A 22,734-nucleotide genomic window follows, 5' to 3' on the forward strand; every position below is an offset into this window, starting at 1 on the left:
CTGCGCTCACCTCCTTTCCGCTTCCGGTGTCCCCTACAGTCATGGCTGCCGCCGTTGCTGCTGCCGGTGCCGGGGAACCCCAGTCCCCGGACGAATTGCTCCCGAAAGGCGACGCGGAGAAGCCTGAGGAGGAGCTGGAGGAGGACGACGATGAGGAGGTACTAGGGCCTCGCGGAGTGCGGAGCGGGTAGCGGGCCAGTTCGTGGATGTGAGATCCGCATGGTACGGGATCGGAGCGAAGCGGCTTCTTTGGGAGGCGGAGTTGGGGCCCCGCTGGGCCTTGGGGTGCCCTAGCTCCAGTGGGGCTCGGCGGCTTCCAGTGCCGCAGCGGGGCCAGGAATGGATGTCGCTTTTTCGGCTAAGACCCGTGTCTTCTCCACCACAGCTAGATGAGACCCTGTCGGAGAGACTATGGGGCCTGACGGAGATGTTTCCGGAGAGGGTCCGGTCCGCGGCCGGAGCCACTTTTGATCTTTCCCTCTTTGTGGCTCAAAAAATGTACAGGTAAGGAACGAGGGCAAAAGCATTGGGTAGGTGCATGGGATGACCGTGGTGCTGTGAAAGAACACGGGGTTTGGAAGCAGCAGACCTGTGTTGGGTGACCTTGGACTTGTACCCTATCCTTTCTGAGTCTCAGTTTCCTCTTCTGTAAAATGGGGATTCTTACCTGGCAGGGGTGTTGTGGGGGTTATTTCAGATTGTTGGAGATAATTAATGAATAAGGAGCTTTGTAAGAACTCAGGAGAATGTTAAACCGCCATCACTAGATGATACAGCTACCACAGCTGCTCCTCCTGTCTCTGGTAGGAGTATGGTGCAAGGAGCGGGTAGAATACGTTTATCAAAACATTGGAGTATGTAGGGCCGGGCGGGGTGGCTCACGTGTGTAATCTCGGCACTTGGGAGGCCAAGGCAGGTGGATCACCTGAGGTCGGCAGTTCGAGACCAGCCTGACCAACATGGAGAAACACTGTCTCTACTAAAAATACAAAATTAGCCGGGCATGGTGACACACGCCTGTATTCCCAGCTACTCGGGAGGCTGAGGCAGGAGAAATTGCTTGAACCTGAGAGGTGGAGGTTGCGGTGAGCCGAGATCATGCCATTGAACTCCAGCCTGGGCAACAAGAGCTAAATTCCATCTTGAAAAGAAAAGAAAAAAAACCATTGGAGTATGTAATGTGAGAGGTTTGGTTACTGAGTAGTTCTTGCCTGTTTTGTTTGCATGTCTTCCTGCTCACCCTCTGGGGGTTTTCCTCTACAGGTTTTCCAGGGCAGCCTTGTGGATTGGGACCACTTCCTTTATGATCCTGGTTCTTCCCGTTGTTTTTGAGACCGAGAAGTTGCAAATGGAGCAACAGCAGCAACTGCAGCAGCGGCAGGTAAGCCCAGACCCTGGGCTTTTTGCCAGTGGTGGAGACGCAAGTTATTTCACTAACACATTGGTCCCCAGCCTTTTTGGCAGCAGGGACTGGTTTCATGGAAGACAGGTTTTACATGGACGGTGGGGTGGGGGTGACGGAGGGTAGGGGGGTTTCCAGATGATTCAAGTGCATTACATTTATTGTGCACTGAATTTCTATTATTACATTGTAATATATAATGAAATAATTCTATAATGTAGAATGAGGGGGAGCCCTGAGCTTGTTTTCCTGCAACTAGACAGTCCTATCTGGGGGTGATGGGAGACAGTGACAGATCGTCAGGCATGAGATTCTCATAAGGATCTTGCAACCTAGATCCCTCACATGCACTGTTCACAGGGGTTTGTGCTATAAGAATCTAATGCTGCTGACCTGACAGGAGGTGGAGCTCAGGCAGTAATGTGAGCAATGGGGAACAGCACTAAACACAGAAGAAGCTTCTCTCACTTTCCTGCTGCTCACCTGCTGCCGTGTGGCTCGGCTCCTAACAGGTCATGGGCCAGTGCCAATACACGGCCCAGGGGTTGGGGACTCCTGTTCTAGCACCTGGGTTGACCAACAGTTAATGTGTGGGTGGGGATTGGGATTAGGCCCATGCTCTTTTCAGTGTCTGATGGTGCTTTCAGTATTATTTCTGTAGACGTTGGCCCCATCAGGTATGGTGAGAATAAGTTCTCTAGGCCTGAATGATGCCTTACACCTCTCCTTTTCTTTTCCAGATACTTCTAGGGCCTAACACAGGGCTCTCAGGAGGAATGCCAGGGGCTCTACCCTCACTTCCTGGAAAGATCTAGATTGTTACTGCTGTTTGAGCTGTCTCGGTGGGATAAGTTTGAAATTCAAGTGTTTGAACTGCTGATTATTTGGATTTTTTTTTTTTTTTAACTTTGGCACATTGATCTATCTAAACCTGGTGGGGAGAATTCTCCTCACATTGTCTCATGGAAAGACTCAACTTGCAACTGTGCCCTCCACACTATCCTTACTTCTGTCTTCACTCTGATACCAGAGTGCAGCCATGCAGACGGTTATTCCTGCTCTGGCCACCCCACTCCTTTCACCAAATTGCTCCTAACTGGAAGATGTCACTTTCCCCTTGTGGGTAGGAACCGATGCCAGTGGGAGGGATGTGCCCCTGACCATTAACGACTGCCTTTTTTATTTTTTAATTTTTTTTTTTAAAGAATGGAGCTGTTGGGGAGGGACATGCACGCAATGTGAAAGACAAAATGCATTACACCTGTAGTGTAAAGCGGCCACTCTGAATCCCTATGTATGAAGAGGAGGGAGGCTGGCTGCAGCTTCAGCCACAGAATGGGGACTGTGGAAGACAGATCAGGAGTTCATTTCCCCGGCACAGTTTGGTTGTTAGACCTGTGTGTGTGTTTAAAAAAACAGAAGTCAGTGCTCACTTTTTGTATTTAAATATTAAAAATGATTCCAACTGAAAGTGTCATCCTAAGTACCTTGAAACGAGACCAGGTCAGAGACACGTACTGCCCCTCACATTTTCTCATCTAAACCAGCAGCACCTCCGTCTTAACACCCATAGGCCCAAATTGTTTCCGAAAGTGAAGAAATTCATTTTTAGCCAAGTACTTCTTCTTTTTTTTTTTTTTTTTTTTTTTTTGAGATGGAGTCTCGCTCTGTCACCCAGGCTGGAGTGCAGTGGCGCGATCTCGGCTCACTGCAAGCTCCACCTCCCGGGTTCATGCCATTCTCCCGCCTCAGCCTCCGAGTAGCTGGGACTACAGGCGCCCGCCACCACGCCTGGCTAGTTTTTTGTATTTTTAGTAGAGACGGGGTTTCACCATGTTAGCCAGGATGGTCTCGATCTCCTGACCTCGTGATCCACCCGCCTCGGCCTCCCAAAGTGCTGGGATTACAGGCTTGAGCCACCGCGCCCGGCCTAGCCAAGTACTTCATAGCAATCTTTGCCCTGAATTTAGGCAGTCACTTTGAGATCCAGCAGCCTAAAACAAAGGATTGGGTCTATGTACTACTTTAGTCTGTGACACTGTGTAATTTATAAAGTATTTGTGGGGAATAACATAATACTGATTTCTGGGGAATAGGGGAGGGGGACAGAATTTTTTTGCCTGAGACCAGGTCTAACTGGAGTACAGGTGGTGTCATTTGGGTTCACTGCAACCTCTACCTCCCAGAGTCAGATGATCCTCCCAGCTTGGCCTCCTGGGTAGCTAGGACTACAGGTACACGCCCACCATGCCCAGCTAGTTTCTTGTATTTTTGGTAGTCAGGGTTTTGCCATGTTGCCCCAGCTGGTCCTGAACTCCTGAGTTCTAGCCATCCACCCGCCTCCGACCTCTCAAAGTGCTGGGATTACAGGCGTTACCTACCACACCCGGCCAGAGTAAACCTTTTATGTGAATTATTTATTAGATAAACCAACACTACAATTTCGGTGGTATTGTTCCCATTTTACGGAAGTGGAAACAGCCACAGAAAGGTAATTGCTCAAGGCCACAGAGTTAAGTGCTAGACCTGGATTCAAATCCAGGCAGTCCAACTACAGAACACTGCTGCTGTGTGCTCAGGATAGTGAGGCTGGGCCCAGGCCCGCTGGGCAGACGCATGATCTTTCACTTGTTAACTAGGGAAAAACACTAGTCACCAGTGTGGTACAAACTTGTACTTACATGGATTATTCAAACTGTCAAAATTAGTTGTACTGAAAAATGTCTTGGGGACATCTTTTGAACCAAATCCCTTTTCAGTGAGTATTTTGTCTGGATTTCTCAGGTGAAAGACTTAAAGCATGATGTCTCTAAAAGATGACTTATGCTGGCAATGAATTCCTTTTAAAACAGCATCATACTTAAGTTTATTTTTCTTTACACAATTATAGAACTCAGGCAGACAAGGAGACATACACGGAGTTTTCCATTTTTAATATTTGGTTAAACAAAATACATCTTTTGTAAACAAACCCAGCACAAGGCCAACAACAAAAAGGAATAAAAGCAAGAAAAACAAAAAGCCTAGGGTTGCCCGTTACTGGGCATCAGGGTCAGGCCTGTTCACTTCCTTAAAGGAAGTGGGGCTTTTTGCCCTTGGGCATCAGCATGGGTCCCTGTTCCTAAGCACCAGGATTGGATATGAACAGAGAAACCAGCCCTGAAATGTTTAAGCGTCTTTGCATATCCCATTGGCTCATGGACTCCAAGTGCATGGGGACTCTTTGAAGTGCCATTTGCACAGGCCCAAGCAGATTTGTGGAGAGGAGTTTCCTCCTCTTCCCAAGAAATGGCTTACTATTTCTGACAGTGCCAGTGGCCCCAAGGTCCTGCTTGTGACAATCAGCAAGGTTGGCTGTAACGTCTGGCTGGTGGTGGTTGGAATGTCATTGTACAGGGCAGGAAAACAGCTCCCTGTGGTGCCAAGCAGGTCTGGTGTAGAAAATGGTGCAGAAGAGACTGCGGCCGGTTGCTGAGAAGACATAATGCAGTAGCCGCTTGGTGGCCTGTTACTCAGCATAAAAAAAATGGCCTTGTTGGATTGAAGATACATGTGCAGAAAAAGTGCTGGTGTCAACATGCACTCCAGTCACAGGGGGAGAAAGCCTCAGCTTCACCCCGTTAAGCTTGCTCAGGATCAACATGCAAGCCCCAGGCTGGCTTTGCTGCTGGAGAGAAGTCTGGCCAGTGGGGAAGCTCTCAGACCCACTGAGATCATTGATCTGAGGGCCAGCGGGTCACCCCTGCCTGCCCACCTGCCTTGAGGCAACCACATCCACTCTGGAGACACACGTGTGGTATACTTATTTCTCCTCTTTTGTTTTCCAAAGTTACAAGAGAAAAGTGGCCTACAACTATTTCAAGAGGTAGGGGCAGGTTGAACTTCCATTGATACATAAAGGAAACGACATAAAGATGACCAACCCAGGTCCTATTCCATCCATACAGTACAGAACCACCCAGCCGGAGCTTGGCACTATAGTGGCAGCCTCTGAGCCTAGAGCGTCTACTAAATTCTGGCTGTCCCTATTCCAAGCAGCTTATCTTCACAATACTTTCCTCACCCAACTCTGCCCCAAATTAGTGGAATTTGATGTCAAAGGCAGACTTTTTTTTTCTGATTTTGCCAGAGTAAGTAAACTGGGAAAACTGCTCTTTGGCTTCTCTTTTGTCCCAGAGCCTCCTAAATCAATGTTGCGAAATGGTAGGGACAACACTGGAGTGAAGAAACCAAGCCACCCCGTGGCTGTCCCAGTTTGGCTTTAGCCACATCCTGTTCAGTATCTTACTTCATACTGGAATATTAGCATGGAATATTAATTAATTTTTCACTATAAAACTCTGCCGGGTGCAGTGGCTCATGCCTATAATCCCAGCACTTTGGGAGGCCAACGCGGGCAGATCACCTGAGGTCGGGAGTTCGAGACCAGCCTGACCAACATGGAGAAACCCTGTCTCTACTAAAAATACAAAATTAGCCAGGCGTGGTGGCAGGCACCTGTAATCCCAGCTACTCGGAAAGCTGAGGCAGGAAAATTGCTTGAACCAGGTGGTGGAGGTTGCAGTGAGACGAGATCATGCCATTGCACTCCAGCCTGGGCAACTAAGAGTGAAACTCAATCTCAAACAACAACAACAAAAAAAATCCTCCATGTGTGGCCATAAACCACCCTTAAACCCGGGGATAAGGGTTGGAGACAGCTCACTGTACCGCTGCTAGGGTTCTGGACATGGTTTCCTGAGAGACCTTTATGCTCTGGGTCCTTCAAACCAGTCACATGGGCTTTGTGTGCACTATCTTCAGACCCACTGTTTTCAGACCCAGACAGGACGGAAAGTGGAGACAGCATCTCTAGGTGAGTGTGGAGCAGCAGTGACAACTCAGCAGAACCTATGTCAAGTCCTCATAGAAAAGGGAAAATAAGCTAGGATTCCCTCCCCGCTCCACTTTCTCCTCTCTTAAATAAAACAAGGGTTTGTGACCGCTGGCCTTGAGTGCACAGAGCTCCTACCTTCCTTGCCCAGGAACAAAACACGGGGTAGTTCTTACAACAGTCCACACGTCTGTCCTATTGCACTGTCAGATCTGAAGGGGAAAAACCCGATGAGATGTTTGGGGAAGTGGGAAGGGCAGACCCACTGTAGAGGCCACAGCACATCACAGAGGACTGGGGGCTGAGGCGAGAGGGAGGTTGGGGAGAACTGCTACACGTCAGTCCTCCAACTCTGATGAGCCTCTACCTCTTCTGGTACCACCAGCAGGAGTTCACAGTTCTTTCCTCGCAAATGATGTTTTAGAAACTTCCTATGGAAAAAGAGACAAAAAATGAAATACTGTCAAGTTGCAAATTCCAGTCTCAGGACCACAAAGTCACCTGAAACCTTACTATACCCGTGGCGCCCAAAACACATTTCTGTAGTCATCTGGCTTTGGAGGGGTCCACGTTTGGTTGCCCTCCAATCTTTCCACTTAAAATTCCAACCTAAATTTTTGCTCATCCTTATAGTTACTGCCAACAGTAGCTGGATCTGTGAATAACAGTACCCAAAGTACTATAAAGGACTTTTTTTGGTTGGTTTGTCTGGAGACGGAGTTTTGCTCTTGTTGCCTGGGCTGCAGTGCAATGGCATGATCTTGGCTCACTGCAATATCTGCCTTCTGGGTTCAAGCGATTCTCCTGCCTCAGCCTCCTGACCAGATGGGATTATAGGCGCCCGCCACCACGCCTGGCTAATTTTTGTATTTTTAGTAGAGACGGAGTTTCACCATGTTGGCAAGACTGGTCTCGAACTCCTGACCTCAGGTGATCCACCCACCTTGGCCTCCCAAAGTGCTGGGATTACAGGCGTGAGCCACCACCTCTAAAGGATTTTTATAAATGTTCTTTGGTCCTAGGGAAATTCAGTCCTCCTTGGCCTGAATGTCTGTCTTCCTTTCTATGAACTGGCAACTACTGTCTCAGTTGTCTTAAATGGAGAGAACATTACAATGCCAGCCCCACCAGACCAGAAGGTTGGTATCTCAGGCTGTGCATCTTCCCTACCAAAAGGACTTAAAAGTACTGGTGGGTCATCGAAGATTAGGGTCAGGTCCAAGACACTATGATTCTAAGGTAGGGAGAGAATCCAAGGGCACAGGAATTTCATTTCCTTTGTCAAATAACCAGAGATGAGCTCAGTGTCCCCAACATAAGAAATGAAGCAGCCTAGCGCCTTAGTCACAACAGGTGCTGATTACCTGAGCTCGCTCTCGCCTCCAATCCACTCCGGCATCTTGAGTTTGGAGTCGAGGTTGTAGTAGGCCCCTCCCACCTCTCGGACACAGATCCAGTGCTGCCTTTTGAGGGGCAGTTTCAGTGGACCCCAGCATAGGCTGGAGGGCAGATTCATGATGAAGCCCATGACATTAGTGAGGGCAATGACACCGACATCCCTGCAGGGGAGAAATGGTGGCAGAATCTGAGGCAGCACACTTCCCAAGGTTCCCTGGCTGTAATACCACAAATGGCTACCTCCCCACTCATGCCATGAGCCCAAGTACTAAAAGCTTATACCACAACCGTGCTGTTCTCCATCAAGTCAAGCCTGATTCAGATTACCTGCGCTTGTCCCACCAAACAGCTTCATAGCCTTTGGTCTGAAGTGCTGCCATAATGACATTCACATCGTAGTTGCCATTTCCCAGCATGCTCTTCTTGTGAGGTGTCACCATGGTGTTTGGAGACAACCTACCAATGTGAAAAGAGGAGGCTGAGACTTGCTGGGCTGGCTAACCCCTCCTGACCCTGCACTACTGGGGGTAGAGAGCACTTGACATCACTGCTCCTGGAAGTTAGTTTCCCAACATTCAAGTGAAATTTCCCCGGCTTCTACCTAAGTATTTTGTAACTGTTCCACGAAGGAGCCTCACTTATGAAATCCCAGCCTCCCACAGCCTTTCTGCAGTCTTCCTCCTGATACTGATCTTCCTGCCTCATGTAAGCCTTTTTTTTCAACACTGGAAAATAGGATTCAATATTTTCATTTGCATGGATAGTAACTGTTGTCACTCCTGCTTTCTATTTAAGGCATGTACACTTGGTAATCATTAATCATTAAATACTGAAAGGCATACAGGAGCCTAGACAGGTGACACAAATGTATAAACTGGGGTTGGACATAAGGCAATAAAAAGCAGTGAGGCCTATGTGAAACTGGAATGCATGACCCACCTAAAGGCATTGTGTGTGTGTGTGTGTGTGTGTGTGGTACTTGAATAAATTTTTCTTAAAATACCCAATAAATGAACTGAAAAAAAAGTTGTGCCCAGCAAACAAAACTCAGCTGCAGCACTGGTTTGCCCACCCAGCTTGAAGTCATTTACTTCCAGGCTGCTTTAGCCAGTCTGCATTTCAAGACAAGGTCCATGTTGAAGGCATTTCTAATCCTATTATTTTGCTTTCATAAACTTGTCAGGCCAGGAGCTGAGGAAAGGCCATTTTGAAGGAAGGGTTCAAGGGGAATACCTTTGGGCTTTGTGTGAAGGGGAGAAAGGGAAGTGTGGTGAGTTCTTCAGGACATAAAGTGCATCTTCAAGAGGCTACTACATGCCATCTCCAGAAAAGAATCAAGACATTAGGCCAAGGATGTCAATTCTAAAAAACTTAAGAAACCTTGTAAAGTGTTTTTTAAATTTTTCTGTGCACAGCAAAAATACTGGTATTTTTTTCCTTTCTTTTCTTTTCTTTTCTTTTTTTTTTGAGTCAGAGTCTTGCTCTGTCGCTCAGGCTGGAGTGCAATGGTGAGATCTCAGCTCACTGCAACCTCCGTCTCCTGGGTTCAAGCGATTCTCCTGCCTCAGCTCCCCAAGTAGCTGGGATTACAGGCGCCCGCCACCATGCCCAGCTAATTTTTGTATTTTTGGTTGAGACGGGGTTTCACTGTGTTGGCCAGGCTGGTCTCAAACTCCTGACCTTGTGATCCACCCGCCTCAGCCTCTCAAAGTGCTGAGATTATAGGCGTGAGTCACTGTACCCAGCAATACTGGTATTTTTCAAATATAAAACATACTCCTGGCCAGGCGCGGTGGCTCATGCCTGTAATTCCAGCACTCTGGGAGGGTGAGGTGGGCAGATCACTTGAGGTCAGGAGTTCAAGACCAGCCTGGGTAACGTGGTGAAACTCCGTCTCTACTAAAAATACAAAAATTAGCCACGTGTGGTGGTGCACGCCTGGAGTTCCAACTACTCAGGAGACTGAGGCAGCGAACTGCTTGAACATAGGAGGCAGAGGCTGCAGTGAGCCGAGATTGCACCATTGCATCCAGCCTGGGTGACAGAGTGAGACGCCGTCTCAAAAACAAAAACAAAACCAAAAAAAACCCATGCTCCTGGCCGGGGGTGGTGGCTCACGCCTGCAATCCCAGCACTTTGGAAGGCCAAGGTGGGAGGATCGCTTGAGCCTGGGAGTTAGAGACCAGCCTGGGCAACATGGCAAAACACTGCCTCTGCAAAAAAATACAAAAATTAGGTGGGCATGGTGGGATGTACCTGTGGTCCCAGTTACTTGGAAGGCTGAGGTGGGAAGATCACCTGAGCCAGGGAAGTTAAGGCTGTGGGGAGCCATGACTGCACTCCAGCCTGGGTGACAGAGTAAGACCCTGTCTCAAAAAAAAAAAAAAAAAAAAAAAAAAAAGCCAAAATTAAAAACAACAAACATACTGCTGCCACTGCTTAAAACCTTCCAATGGCACCTAAAGCACTTAAATACACTCTAAACTACTTCCTTTGGCCTGCAAGGCCCTCAAGGTCCTGCAGATCTCATCTCTTACCTTTTATTACACTGACCTTCTTACTGTTCTCTAAAAACAAAGCTCTTTTTCTCACTGTGCACTCATGCACTCACTCACTGTTCCCGCTGTCTGGAATGTTCTTTCTGTAGTTCCTTATTGTTTGGGTGTCAAATGTTACTGCCATAGAGAGGCCTTTTCTTTTCTTTTTCTTTTTTTGAGACAGAGTCTGGCTCTGTTGCCCAGGCTGGAGTGCAATGGAGCCATCTCAGCTCACTGTAACCTCCGGAGAGGCCTTTTCTTGACCACCCAACCATAAGTTTCTCCCAGTCACCACCTCACATCAACCTTTTGATTTAATTATAGCCCTGTCACTACCAGATGGGTTTCTCATTGGTTTTTCTTTTCTTTTTTTTTTTTTTTTTTGAGACGGAGTCTCGCTCTGTCGCCAAGGCTGGAGTGCAGTGGCCGGATCTCAGCTCACTGCAAGCTCCGCCTCCCAGGTTCCCGCCATTCTCCTGCCTCAGCCTCCCGGGTAGCTGGGACTACAGGCACCCGCCACCTCGCCCGGCTAGTTTTTTGTCTTTTTTGGTAGAGACGGGGTTTCACCGTGTTAGCCAGGATGGTCTTGATCTCCTGACCTCGTGATCCACCCGTCTCGGCCTCCCAAAGTGCTGGGATTACAGGCTTGAGCCACCGCGCCTGCCCTGGTCTGTTTTTCTATACTAGACTGACAGCAGGGGCCTTGACTATCTGAAAGCTACATTGCTAGGGCCTAAAGAGTGCCTGGCACAAGACAGGTGCCCAAGGAATGTTTGCTGAAATGTTCAGTGTTTATTTTTGTTATCCTTCTCTTTCCCTGTAAACATTAGTAACTGACTCTTAAAAGGGCTTATATGCTCATCTCCAGGGCTAGCAAAGAAATCTGCAACCAAACTTTATCTTACCTGTAATGATAACTACCACTTATTGAAAAACCTCTGTGCCAAGCACTATGATAAGGTACTTTAATTTGCATTTCATTTAATCTTCACAATAAACCTATGAGGATGTGAATTATTTCTATTGTATAGATCCATAAAAGTGAGGTTTGGTGGTTTTAACTGACCTGCCCATGAGCACTTACAAGTGACAGAACTAGGATCCAACCCTGGATTCATTTGAACCCAAAGTTACGCTTTGCTATCTTACAGCAAGGACCCAAGAATCAGAGTGGCAGGGGGTGGGGGCTTGAAAAGAGGAGAGGCCAGCTATGTCCCTGAGGCCTGGGGCTGAAACATAGCTTAAAAAGACAAAGGCTCTCCATGGGTTCTTGCACATTTGGATTAAATGAGAACACATTGCCAGGTGCAGTGGCCCACGCCTGTCATCCCAGCACTTTGGGAGGCTGAGGTGGGAGGATCACTTGAGGCCAGGAGTTTGAGACCAGCCTGGCCAACATGGTGAAACCCTGTCTCTACTAAAAATACAAAAAAATTAGCCAGGTGTGGTGGTGGGTGCCTGTAATCTCAGTTACTCAGGAGGCTGAGGCAGGAGAAATCGCTTGAACCTGGGAGGCAAGAGGTTGCAGTGAGCCGAGATTGTGCCATAGCACTCCAGCCTGGGCAACAAGAGCAAAACTCTGTCTTTAAAAAAAAAAAAAAAAAAGAGAGAACACATGAAAGAAGGGCTAGTCCCAGATATAATTGGTTCTTTTCCCTTTCCCAAGCTTCTAATAGCTTCTTGTTCCTTTCAGTGAAGTCTCTGACCAGTACATGAATGACGGCTCCAACAAAATGCTCAGTCTTCTACCTCGTTCACCATCAAACTCCCTACCAGGCTCAAACCTTAGAGCAGCGCTTCCCAAGAGTGCTCCTGGAGATGCCATTTCCATGTTCATTAACAGAGGACTCCAGAAGGCAGCCAATACAGTAACAGCTGAATGAACCAAGTAGGTAAATGGGTTTCCTGCAGAATTCTTGGAGTCCCTAACATGCTAATCTTCACCTTCAGTCTCAAGGCAAGGGGTTATAAAATATGTTTTAGTTTCCAAACAAATTTACCACACACTTGTTTTGAGGTATAACTTATAGAACCAGGGTTCCAATGATCTTTCTTCCCCATCCTTCATCTTCTGTCTTGGATTCAAATCCGTTCCTATTACCACTCCATCTGTCTCCTAACCAGAGGCTCCTCACCTCACACCTTGACTTTTGAAACAGATTTCTAAATTGATCACCTTGCTTCCAAGTGTTCCTTCCACCAATTCAGCCTCTATGTTCCTGCCAAATTCACCAAGGCATCAATTCACTTCCCCTTGTATACACAGGAACTGACAATGGTACCAACTGCCTGGCTGGTACCTCCTGGCCCCACCTGGCCAGCTATATCCCTCTCATTGGGCTTAGTGCACTTTAGGCACCATGATCATATGGCCTTTATTTTTTCTTCCTGTCACCTAGGCTGGATTACAGTGGTGTAGCCCCAAACTCCTGGGCTCAACTGATCCTCCTGTCTCAGCCTCCCTCTTGAGCCACTGTGCCAGCAGCCTCTATTCTTTTATCCTATTTCCTGTTCCAAGCCAAATCCTACAGCTTCTTCACACCCTATCTCTTCCATAGGATCTTCCCTGGATCCTCTGTGAAAAAGGAGGGAGAGTGAGGACCATACATATCTGTGTTCATATCCAAGCACCATCAGCACTAACTGTGAGATTTAATCTCCATGCCTGTTACTTTGCCTGTAAAAATGGAAATAATTACTATTTTATAGAACTGTTGGAGAATTCAGTTATTTTATATATGTTCAATCAAACACTAAATTCCTGGATAGTTCTTTATATCCCTCACAGCTAGGCACTGGCAACTCAACACATGTTGGGCAATCTGAGTACAGGAAATGTTGAGAGTAGCTTCCATCTCATTCTAGAGGAATGGTCATTTGAATAAGTGGGGCCCACCCAGTGTATTCACCATACCAGCACTTGCTTGTACTTTTTTTTTTTTTTTTTTGATTGCAAAAATTTATTAAAATTGGAGACACTGTTTTAATCTTCTTGTGCCATGAGACTCCATCAGGCTGTCTACAAAGACCATTGGGAGGCTGAGGATCACTTGAGCCCAGAAGTGTGAGGCTGTAGTAAGCCTCAAAGGGCCACTGCACTCCAGCTTGGATGAGGCAAGACCCTGTCTCAAAAAATAAGACAGACTTTTAGCCACATTTCCAGACTTCAATTAAAATGCTACAGTAATCAAGTGGCCACTGTGTTAACTGCTTTTACGGGCTTTATCACTTCCAGCCATCTTGATACCATAAACATGGAAGCTGAGGTGCAAAGGTTATGGTGACTTGCATTGTCAGGCATAGCTGGTGAGTGGCAGGGCTAGGATTCGCCTCTACCCTAAACAATACTGGACAGTGCTCTGGATATTTCAACACACCAGTCCCACTGAGTTCCATGGGATCCTGATGATTCCAGTGGAAAGTATTCTTGAGACTCCTCGGCAAACTCCTGTTCAGGACTGTCTTAATGATTTCCATAGAAATTCTGGGCTACAGCTCTGCAGACTCTTGCATGAGCTGACCCAGTGTCCCTCCGCTGGGAGAGAGAGGGTTGAAGAGATGCCTGCACGCCTGCTTTTGTTTTCAGGCTGGAACTGCGAAGTTTCCTCTCTGATTTTCCAACAGTGTAATTTCTTTCTAGTGGAAGGACCCTCAGAAAGCAATCAGAGGGGTGCGGAGTAAAAATAAATCAAGTTCTTGTGACTCAGTTTGGGACAGAAGCCGAGAGTCTTCAGCAATAAAGTTTCTTTCAAATTCATGCAAAATAGGACACCCAGCCCCCACAGTGATTCCTGGTCATTCATGAGTGGAGAAAACAATAATCGAGACAGTGACCTCCTCAAATGTTCTGTTGGAGAGTTTCTAGAATCCCTCTTCCACTCGCCAGAAGAGCAGAGGAAGGCTTGGAAGGGTAGAGAGCCTGAGGAATCACCTTCAACCCCGACACCATCAATCAAATCAAAGGAAACCACAGCACCCACCCCCAGAATCCTGGCTAGGCAGAAATTTTAAGATCAATTTGGCCTTCCTCAATGAGCAGAATGTGCTGAGTAGATCATTTCTCCTCTGACCAGCCTTTCTCAATTAATCTCCCACAAGCCTCATACTCTGTTGTGTGAAAGTATTTCTGGCTTCAGGAATTGGCTCCCTGCTCTCTCTGGATGGGTCTCAAATGTTGAGTGGGGGAGCAGAAGCCCTCACTCTGTCTCACCACTGTATTGACCCGCCTCCTCCCCTCGGCCCCCTTCTCTTTGCCCACCCAGCTTTCACCACAAACCTCGGATCCTGCTGCCAGGAGTCCCTTCTGGACTGCAGACATTTCATTCACTTGAACATGAGCACCAAGCTACATGCCAGCCACTGGCTGTGGGGGTACAACCGTGAAACAGTCCTACTGGTTCTTACCCTCAAAGGGCTCAGGGTCAAATCAGAGACACAGAAATGTAAACAGATCAAAACAGCCTGGCAAGCACCATTTAACAGAAATATTAACAGGCTAGGTGCAGTAGCTCACGCCTATAATCCTAGCACTTTGGGAGGCCAAGGCAGGCGGATCACTTGAGCTCAGGAGTTCGAGACCAGCCTGGCAACATGGCAAAACCCATCTCTACCAAAAGTAAAACACATAAAATAATTAGCTGGGCATGGTGGCACATGCCTGTGGTTCCAGCTACTCGGGAGGCTGAAGTGGGAGGATTGCTTAAGCCTGGGAGGTAGAGGTTTCAGTGAGCTAAGATCGCACCACTGCACTCCAGCCTAGGTGAAGGTGAGACCCCCCAACTCAAAAATTAAAAAAAAAAGAAAAAAAATGTATATATATAAAGAGTTGTATGAATAAGCCCACTCAGTTCACACTGCTGTCTTTTCAGATCCCTTTTGTGAGTAAAGTCCTTTCACATTCATCACCTTGTTTGTTCCAGACACCTCTGTGAGGTAGGTGAGGCAGATTTATTTCACAGATAAACAAAAACGCTTCCCACTGAACTCTTCAGAGCTGTGCTGTCCAATATGGTAGCCAATTTCTGCGTGTTATTTAGATTTAATTAAATTTAAATAAAAGTTAAAATCCAAAAAAAAAAAAAAAAGAAAAATTCTGGGCTACAAAGTGAGCCTCTCACTTCTGTCATCACAGTCAGAAGTTAGAGCCATGAGATGTGAAGTGATGTAAAAGTGAAAAGACGGGCCGCATGCGGTGGCTCATACCTGTAATCCCAGCACTTTGGGAGGCCGAGGCAGGCGGATCACGAGGTCAAGAGATCAAGACCATCCTGGCTAACATGGTGAAACCCCATCTCTACTAAAAATACAAAAAATTAGCTAGGCATGGTGGTGGGCGCCTGTAGTCCCAGCTACTCGGGAGGCTGAGGCAGGAGAATGGCCTGAACCTGGGAGGCAGAGCTTGCAGTGAGCCGAGATCGTGCCACTGCACTCCAGCCTGGGAGACAGAGTGAGAGACTCCGTCTCAGGAAAAAAAAAAGTGAAAAGACAGGCTCTAGTCCAGGTGTCCCCATTGTCTGTGTCCTCAGATAAGTCCCTGTTCCTCTCTCATGGTTTCCACTGTGTCTGACTATGGTGATGAATTTAGATATTAATGAAAAAAGGAAATGGAAGACATTTTATCAAGATTCTTTTCCCCACCCTAATTCTTTCTTTCCTTATCAGATCTGAAGAGATGTGACATCAGAAAATATGGCTCAGAACTTCCTGATGTTTCTAAATCAGGCATGGGTCAAAGAGCTAGGCACACATTAGTAATCTGTAGATGTTAGCTATTATTACTACATGTTTGCCTAGCCCTTGGACAAGAGAATTCAAGTCTCTAGAGGTTAATACTTAACAACAACTTTTCTCAGTTATAATCACCCACTTTTAAATGTGGCCCCTTCCACCTGCTCAGGGACTATGTAATGGGGAGGCTGGAATAGTCACCCTCTGTGGTAGAAAATGCTAGTCGTTCACCAATATCCCCAATCTCTTTGTCCCTTCCAACTTTCATTAGATTTTTTTCCCTTGATACCAAGCTACTTTTTGCCTTTTTTTTTTTTTTTTTTTTTTTTTTTTGAGATAGGGTCTTACTCTTTTGCCCAGGCTGGAGTGCAGTGGCACGAACATGGCTCACTGCAACCTCGACCTCCTGGGCTCAAGTCATCTTCCCATCTCAGCCTCCCAAGTAGCTGGACTACAGAACTACAGGCCCCCATGCCCAGCTAATTTTTAAATTTTTTTGTAGAGATAGGGTCTCATTATGTTGCCCAGGCTGGTCTCAAACTGCTGGGCTGAAGTCATCCACCCAACTCAGCCTCCCAAAGTACTGCGATTATAGGCATGAGCCACCAAGCCCAGCCCTGGATACATTTTAATATTAAATATCCAAGACTGGGCGTGGTGGCTCACTCCTGCAATCCTAGCATTTTGGGAGGCCAAGGTGGGTGGATCACGAGGTCAGGAGTTCGAGACCAGCCTGGCCAACATGGTGAAACCCCGTCTCTACTAAAAATACAATAATTAGCCGGACGTGGTGGTGGGCGTCTATAATCTCAGCTACTTGGGAGGCTGAGGCAGGAGGATTTCTTGAACCCGGGAGGTGGAAGTTGCAGTGAGCTGAGATCATGCCACTGCACTCCAGCCTGGGCAGACAGAGCAAGACTCCATCTCGGGTGGGGGGAAAAATCCTATTTGGGAGAGGAATGCAGAGCTAGATGCAAGAATCAGATCACTTAAAAACTGGGATGAGTCTAGTGAAAATGTTTCAGGCCTGAGTATTTTCAAAACAACCTAGCAAAGCTGCCATCATATAATTTGATCTACACGGACTGCCAGGCACTATGAGGCACCATAGAAAAAACAAGTCTAACAGGCCTCAGCCTCTGAGAATCATATAATTTGATTCTATGACCCTTTTTTTCCAAACCTTAGACACTTTTTTTTTTTTGAGAGATGGGAGTCTCACTCTGTCACCCAGGCTGGAGTACAGTGGTGCGATGTTGGCTCACTGCAACCTCCACCTTACGGGTTCAAGTGATTCTCCTGCCTCAGTTTCCTGAGTAGCTGGGACTACAGGCGTGTGCCACCATGCCCAGCTGATTTTTGTATTTTTGAGTAGAGACATGGTTTTGTTATATGTTGGCCAGGCTGGTCTCAAACTCCTGACCTCAGGTGATCTGCCCGCCTCTGCCTCCCAGAGTGCTGGGATTACAGGGGTTAGCCACTGTGCCTGGCCCACATTCTTTACATAAAATGATGAGCTCGAATATTTACATCTGTATACATATACACTGATGACACTTGCCCAGTTTATCTTTTCTCCAATTTCACAGGTAGAAAACAGATGCTTTTTAAACAAATGACCTCTTTTTGCAGATGTTACCACTATGTTCAAATCCTGGACCAAGCCTCTGACACACCTGACTCCTCTCTTCCCTGTCCTTGTTGCCGCCATGTTGAGTCATTAGCCTAGCTCTGAGTTCCTATTCATTTCTAAGCATGAATCATCTCATATCCACAACTCTGTTGAAACTCCACCCTGCTTTTGTATTTTGCTTCTTTTTTCTGGCTAAAATTCAACTGCTAGGATGAACTTCCTCTCAACAAATAGTGCTTATCAACATTTCCCTCCCATTTCTACCATTCACTAGCCACACTTTAAAACAGCATAGAATTATTTCTGCTAAGGTCCAAATCGATCACTTTTCACTTTTTAATTGCTCTAAATGCCAGGGTTCTAACTTCACTTAAATCTAATCTCAAGGCTTGGTTAAAGGATAGCTGAGAAGTGCTTCTCAGGGGCTGAGGCCTGTTTGACTTGTTTTCTCTATGGTGCCTCACAGTGCCTGGCACTCCGCAGGCAGCTAGTCAGTGTTTGTTTAAAAAATTCCATCTTCTCTCCCTCACCTCTTCTCCCTTTGCTTTTTCCTCTAGATTCCTTTCACACTTCTTTATTTTTTGTTCCTACCTATTCACACATTGTTTCAATATAAAATACTATACGCAGAATTCCACTTATGGAATTGGGACAGAATACATGCCCTTACGTGCTGGCTTGCCAGCACTTTTTTTTTTTTTTTTTTTTGAGATGGAGTCTCGCTCTGTCGCCCGGGCTGGAGTGCAGTGGCCGGATCTCAGCTCATTGCAAGCTCCGTCTCCCGGGTTCACGCCATTCTCCTGCCTCAGCCTTCGGAGTAGCTGGCACTACAGGCGCCCGCCACCTCGCCCGGCTAGTTTTTTGTATTTTTTAGTAGAGACGGGGTTTCAGTGTGTTAGCCAGGATGGTCTCGATCTCCTGACCTCGTGATCCGCCCGTCTGAGCCTCCCAAAGTGCTGGGATTACAGGCTTGAGCCACCGCGCCCGGCCTCTGCCAGCACTTTTTGGATCTTTTTATTATGCTGCTAGAATTGGGGAGTGCAGTACAATTCGCCAAAGCTTCAAAAGGAATAGGATCTTCGTTCCATGTGGGCATTTAGCAAATATTTACCATTCTTGTATTCAGGAGAACACAGCTGAGAAACTCCTGTTACCATCCACACACGCTTGATGAACATAGTCCAGAATGTCAGTACTGGCCCAGCTCAGCAGCTGGAGGAACAGCTACTGACAGCACTCTACAGGCCCTTCCAGTACTCGAGAAACAGGAGAGCAGTTAGTGGGGCGGGTTCTAGAGTCACAAGGCATGGGGCCAAATCCTGCCATCAATAGCTATGAACTCTCTGTGCCATGATTTCCTCATCTGGAAAAATGGGCAGCAACAGAATCCATCTTGGAAGATCAGTATGAGGACTGAGTGAACACAAGGAAAGCACTCAGACTGGTGCTTTGCACCAAGTGTTCATACGTGTTAGTGATTCCATCATTATTCCCATAGTCAGATCAGGGGCCAAACGTACAGAAGTGAAAACTTTTCTACCAGTGTGTGACTGGATACACAGAATCTTGTTTCTGGAATTTATTTACTAGTGGGTGAAACTGGGCAAATCGCCTAAAATGAATCCTAGTTTCCTAAGTTCATTATTGGTGAGGTTGTTGCAAGATTGTCTGTACATATCACAAAGTACTAAGCACATTCAGGTATTTCACCCTGAGTCCTTTCTTCTCCCTAGTTTTAGATCAGGAAATAATTTGCAAATCTGATTAGGAGTAGGAGAAATACTAACGGCTGGCCAAAAGGAAGCAGTCCAATGTACTGGGTTCTCCTTTCAGTGACATGACCTGATGATCTGAGACAAATTATCTTACCTCCCAGTGCCCCAGGTCCTGAAGAGTCAATTCTACTTGCTGCCAGATAATGGCCATGATGCAAATAACATATTTACCCTGGTAAGGCATTACTCTGGTTACTACTGGCATTGGAAAATAATTACTCTCATTATAGTTTTGTCTGCATCTGGGGATTAACATTCTTCTAAGAGTAAGCCTCTGGCTCTTTCAGGGCAAATGGTCCATACCTGTGTTTTACAAATCACCCCAAATAGGTTGCTACCAGCTGTAATTCTGGTCCCTATGTGGCAATAATTTCATTTCCAAGCTAAGAGAGTAAGAAAAAGGTCTTCTGGAATTGTCAATATGTACTGCTTGAAGAACGCTTGAGCTCCTCTTCAGTGAGGACTGTGTGGGCCTAACCCTTTCTAGTTGGGGTCATCAGGCAAGATCACCATCTGAGTTGCTATGGACTGCAGATATGCTGTTGTGTCCATCAAGACACCACAGAACTGACTCTCAAAACCTTTAAAGTAATTCTAGAAAATCAAAGCAAAGAGAAAAAAGCTGAGTTTTTTTTTTTTTTTTTTTTTTTTTCTGAGACCTGTCACCCAGGCTGGAGTGCAGTGGCACAATCTCGGCTAACTGCAACCTCCACTTCCCGAGTTCACGCGATTCTCCTGCCTCAGCCTCCCGACTAGCTGGGACAAGCGTGCACCACCACACCCGACTTAATTTTTGTATTTTTAGTAGAGACGAGGTTTCACCATGTTGGCCAGGCTGGTCTCAAACTCCTGAACTCAGGTGATCCACCCTCCTCGGCCTCCTAAAGTGCTGGGATTATACCGTGCTTGGCCAAAAGCTGAACCTCTACTAACCCGTGGGGTGGCATTTGTTCTAAATGGGTAAGAAAGGCCATCTAGAATAAAGGAGAAAGAGGCGATCTGGAGTCAACTTCAAATTATAACTTTGCTATTTAGAAGCTATTTGGACATATTACCTGACCTTTCTATCAGTAAAATACAGGCAGTGAAATGACTGTTAGGAGGGCTACACAAAGCAATGTACGAACAGCGCCACTGCCAGCACATGGCTCACAGAAAAGCTGAGCATTGTGTATACCTCTTGCTTGTGGTAGTCACCACATTCCACCTTTGATGACAGGCGACTGAACGTGTACGTATCGGGTCCCACTTCTAGACTGTAAACTCCTCGGCAGCAGAACTTTAGAGGCATTTAGCATAGTGGTCAACAGCATAGATGTAAGAATTCAACCCCAGCTCCAAGTCTTGTTACCTTGAGCAAAGTACGGAACTAAATGTGTCTTCATCAGTAAAATGGAAATAACACCACGTATTAACACGTATTCCATGGGATTGTTGAGCAGATCACTCGAGAAAACACAGCCGAGAATATGAGCACTTTCCTAGCCCACAGTGAGCGCCCGATACATAGTAGTGATTATCTTTTCCTGTCTTGTGTCCCTGATACCTGCTAATGGCATCTAGCTAATACCTATAGATTTAAAGGTTTATGAAACTTGAGACATTATCCCACCCACAGAAATCCAAAAATATCAGTAAGTATCAAGATGCCAAGGAGAAGGGTCCCCTACCTCTGGAAAATCTCTTGCAGCGTATCCCGGGTGAAGGCATTGCTGTCCTGGAAGACGTTATTGAGGGCGTGGAGGGCACAAAGCTCCCTGCGCTGTTTCTCATGGTAGATTTGTGGGGGTGCTGCCTGGGGCAGCTCCAATGATTCAGATTTGGCCTTGTCTCCTTTCCATGGCACACAACTCATGTTTTTTGTTTTAGGTTCCAGAGATGGCTATAAACACCCTACTCTTCCCTCCAGAAGAAGAATGTAACCTTCTCAGTCTTTTCCGGGTTCCTGAGGTTCACCTTATTCTCTGGTGTCCATGATTTATGCTTTGTCACTGGGAGAAAAGACTGGAATCAAAAGGAAAAAAAAAACCCACCTCTTTTCTCAAGAGAAAAATAACTTTTGGATTACTTTCATTTTGCTACCACTGTCAAATTGCAGAATTAAAAAAAAAAAAACCCATAAAATGTAAGACCTTGTTTCCGTTTCCCCACCCTTCCCTCCCACCCCCCTCAAAACTCCCCACGATTTTCTTGCTGTTTCCCTCTGCAAAAGCCAGGCCTCAAAGCAGGAGGACCGAACAGCATCGGTCACATCGCTCCTTTTCTTCCATTTCTTTCGAACCACGACGCCACTGACTCGGGAGACAAGGCCTGGGTGGCGGATAACGCGCACGAGTCGAGCAGCTAACGCGGGCCGGCAGGCGTGGGACCGCGAGCCGCGCGGGGGCCTCGGGGGCAGCCCTCCATCCCCTTGGGTACGGTGGGGCCCGCAGGGCGCGGCTCCCTCGGAAGGCGCGGACTCTCGCCCTCTGGCCGCGGCCCTGCGGAGGAAGAGACAACTCCGGTCAGCGGCGAGCTGGCGCGGGAAGTGCGCGGCGGGGCCGGCCCCTGCCCGAGGGAAGGTTCCTTCCGCGCGGCGACGGGTTGGCCCGCAAGGGGTGGGGCCGGACAGTCAGCCTCGCGCTCCTGAGCCCGGACCCACCCGGTTCGCCGCCCCTACACCAACCTCCCCGCCCGTCACGTGAGCGCAGGCCCAGACGCCCTCCCGCCGCGCCCCTGGCTGCAGACCCCAACGCCGTCGGGACCGCTCAACGCCAGCCGTCCCCTCCGACAACGGCCGCCACCTGGAGTGCGGGCCGCCAACTGGGCCGCGCGGGCGGGCGCGCGCACCTGAGCCCGACGTCACCGGCCCCCGCCCGACGCGTGCTCCGGAAACGCCCTCTGGCGCCGTCCTCGCTCCTCCCAGCCATGGCGTCACGCCTAGCGTAGGTGTGACGTCATCGGCACCGGCCTGGGAGCCGGGGACGCCGGGCGTGTACGGGCCAAGTTGAACGGTTGGGGTGTGGCGGAGGCAGTGGGTGTGGGGCTGCGGGCTGCGGAGCTCGGCGGCGGCCGGCAGGATTGGGGTCCAGCCGCTCGGCTCTGCGCTGTCCCTGGCGGGGCGGGGTGGGGCGGCCTGAGGGAGTCCTGTAGGCCAGCGGCTGCCGTCCGCGGCTTTCCGCACCCCTCCCCTCTCTGGGCCAGGCTTCTCGGCCGAACGTTCTCGCTCCTTCTGCGTTGACTGTTTTCTGTGTGGCTAACGCGCGGCTCACCAGGGGGGATTTTGGAGCACCTGATTCGGTCGGGCGCAAATTGCCTTGGTTAGTGGGCCCGACCGTGCCGCACTGTCCAGGGAGCGCCAAGGGTAGGTGCCTCGCTTTGAGTCACATTTCAAGTGGAAAGGAGACTCC

General features: G+C 47.9%; 2 protein-coding genes across 3 annotated transcripts; one reads left to right on the forward strand and one right to left on the reverse strand.

The window, feature by feature from the left end:
• Nucleotides 1-2,601, forward strand: LOC105464442 (translocase of outer mitochondrial membrane 22). The gene is made up of 4 exons (XM_071080606.1): nt 1-158; nt 386-504; nt 1,264-1,381; nt 2,143-2,601. Exons 1-4 carry the CDS (start codon nt 42-44, stop codon nt 2,215-2,217), a joined length of 429 nt encoding a protein of 142 aa, XP_070936707.1. The 5' UTR covers nt 1-41; the 3' UTR covers nt 2,218-2,601.
• A 1,713-nt stretch (nt 2,602-4,314) lies between these two features.
• LOC105464440 (Josephin domain containing 1) lies at nt 4,315-22,198 on the reverse strand. Of its 2 annotated transcripts, XM_071080605.1 has the most exons (6): nt 22,073-22,198; nt 21,529-21,825; nt 21,016-21,349; nt 8,001-8,129; nt 7,640-7,834; nt 4,315-6,706 (listed from the first exon to the last, which is right to left on the reverse strand). In XM_071080605.1, the coding sequence occupies exons 3-6, from the start codon at nt 21,198-21,200 to the stop codon at nt 6,607-6,609; spliced, it is 609 nt and encodes a 202-aa protein (XP_070936706.1). In that variant the 5' UTR covers nt 21,201-21,349; nt 21,529-21,825; nt 22,073-22,198; the 3' UTR covers nt 4,315-6,606. The 2 variants fall into 2 exon arrangements, with proteins under 2 accessions (XP_070936706.1, XP_011710655.1); XM_011712353.3 differs by having other exon boundaries at nt 21,016-21,825; nt 22,011-22,152.
• Nucleotides 22,199-22,734: the final 536 nt, after the last annotated feature.

This window comes from Macaca nemestrina, chromosome 15, assembly GCF_043159975.1.
Source record: "Macaca nemestrina isolate mMacNem1 chromosome 15, mMacNem.hap1, whole genome shotgun sequence".
Classification (NCBI taxonomy): domain Eukaryota; kingdom Metazoa; phylum Chordata; class Mammalia; order Primates; family Cercopithecidae; genus Macaca; species Macaca nemestrina.

Excerpts from the sequence above, each read along its gene's own strand:
- LOC105464442 (XM_071080606.1), top strand. The coding sequence starts at position 42 with ATGGCTGCCGCCGTTGCTGCTGCCGGTGCCGGGGAACCCCAGTCCCCG. Across the intron at positions 159-385 it reads AGGAGGACGACGATGAGGAG|CTAGATGAGACCCTGTCGGA; the intron begins GTACTAGGGCCT and ends TCTCCACCACAG. Across the intron at positions 1,382-2,142 it reads AGCAACTGCAGCAGCGGCAG|ATACTTCTAGGGCCTAACAC; the intron begins GTAAGCCCAGAC and ends TTTCTTTTCCAG.
- LOC105464440 (XM_071080605.1), bottom strand. The coding sequence starts at position 21,200 with ATGAGTTGTGTGCCATGGAAAGGAGACAAGGCCAAATCTGAATCATTG. Across the intron at positions 7,835-8,000 it reads GTTTGGTGGGACAAGCGCAG|GGATGTCGGTGTCATTGCCC; the intron begins GTAATCTGAATC and ends TCTCCCCTGCAG. Across the intron at positions 6,707-7,639 it reads GGAGGCGAGAGCGAGCTCAG|GAAGTTTCTAAAACATCATT; the intron begins GTAATCAGCACC and ends CTTTTTCCATAG.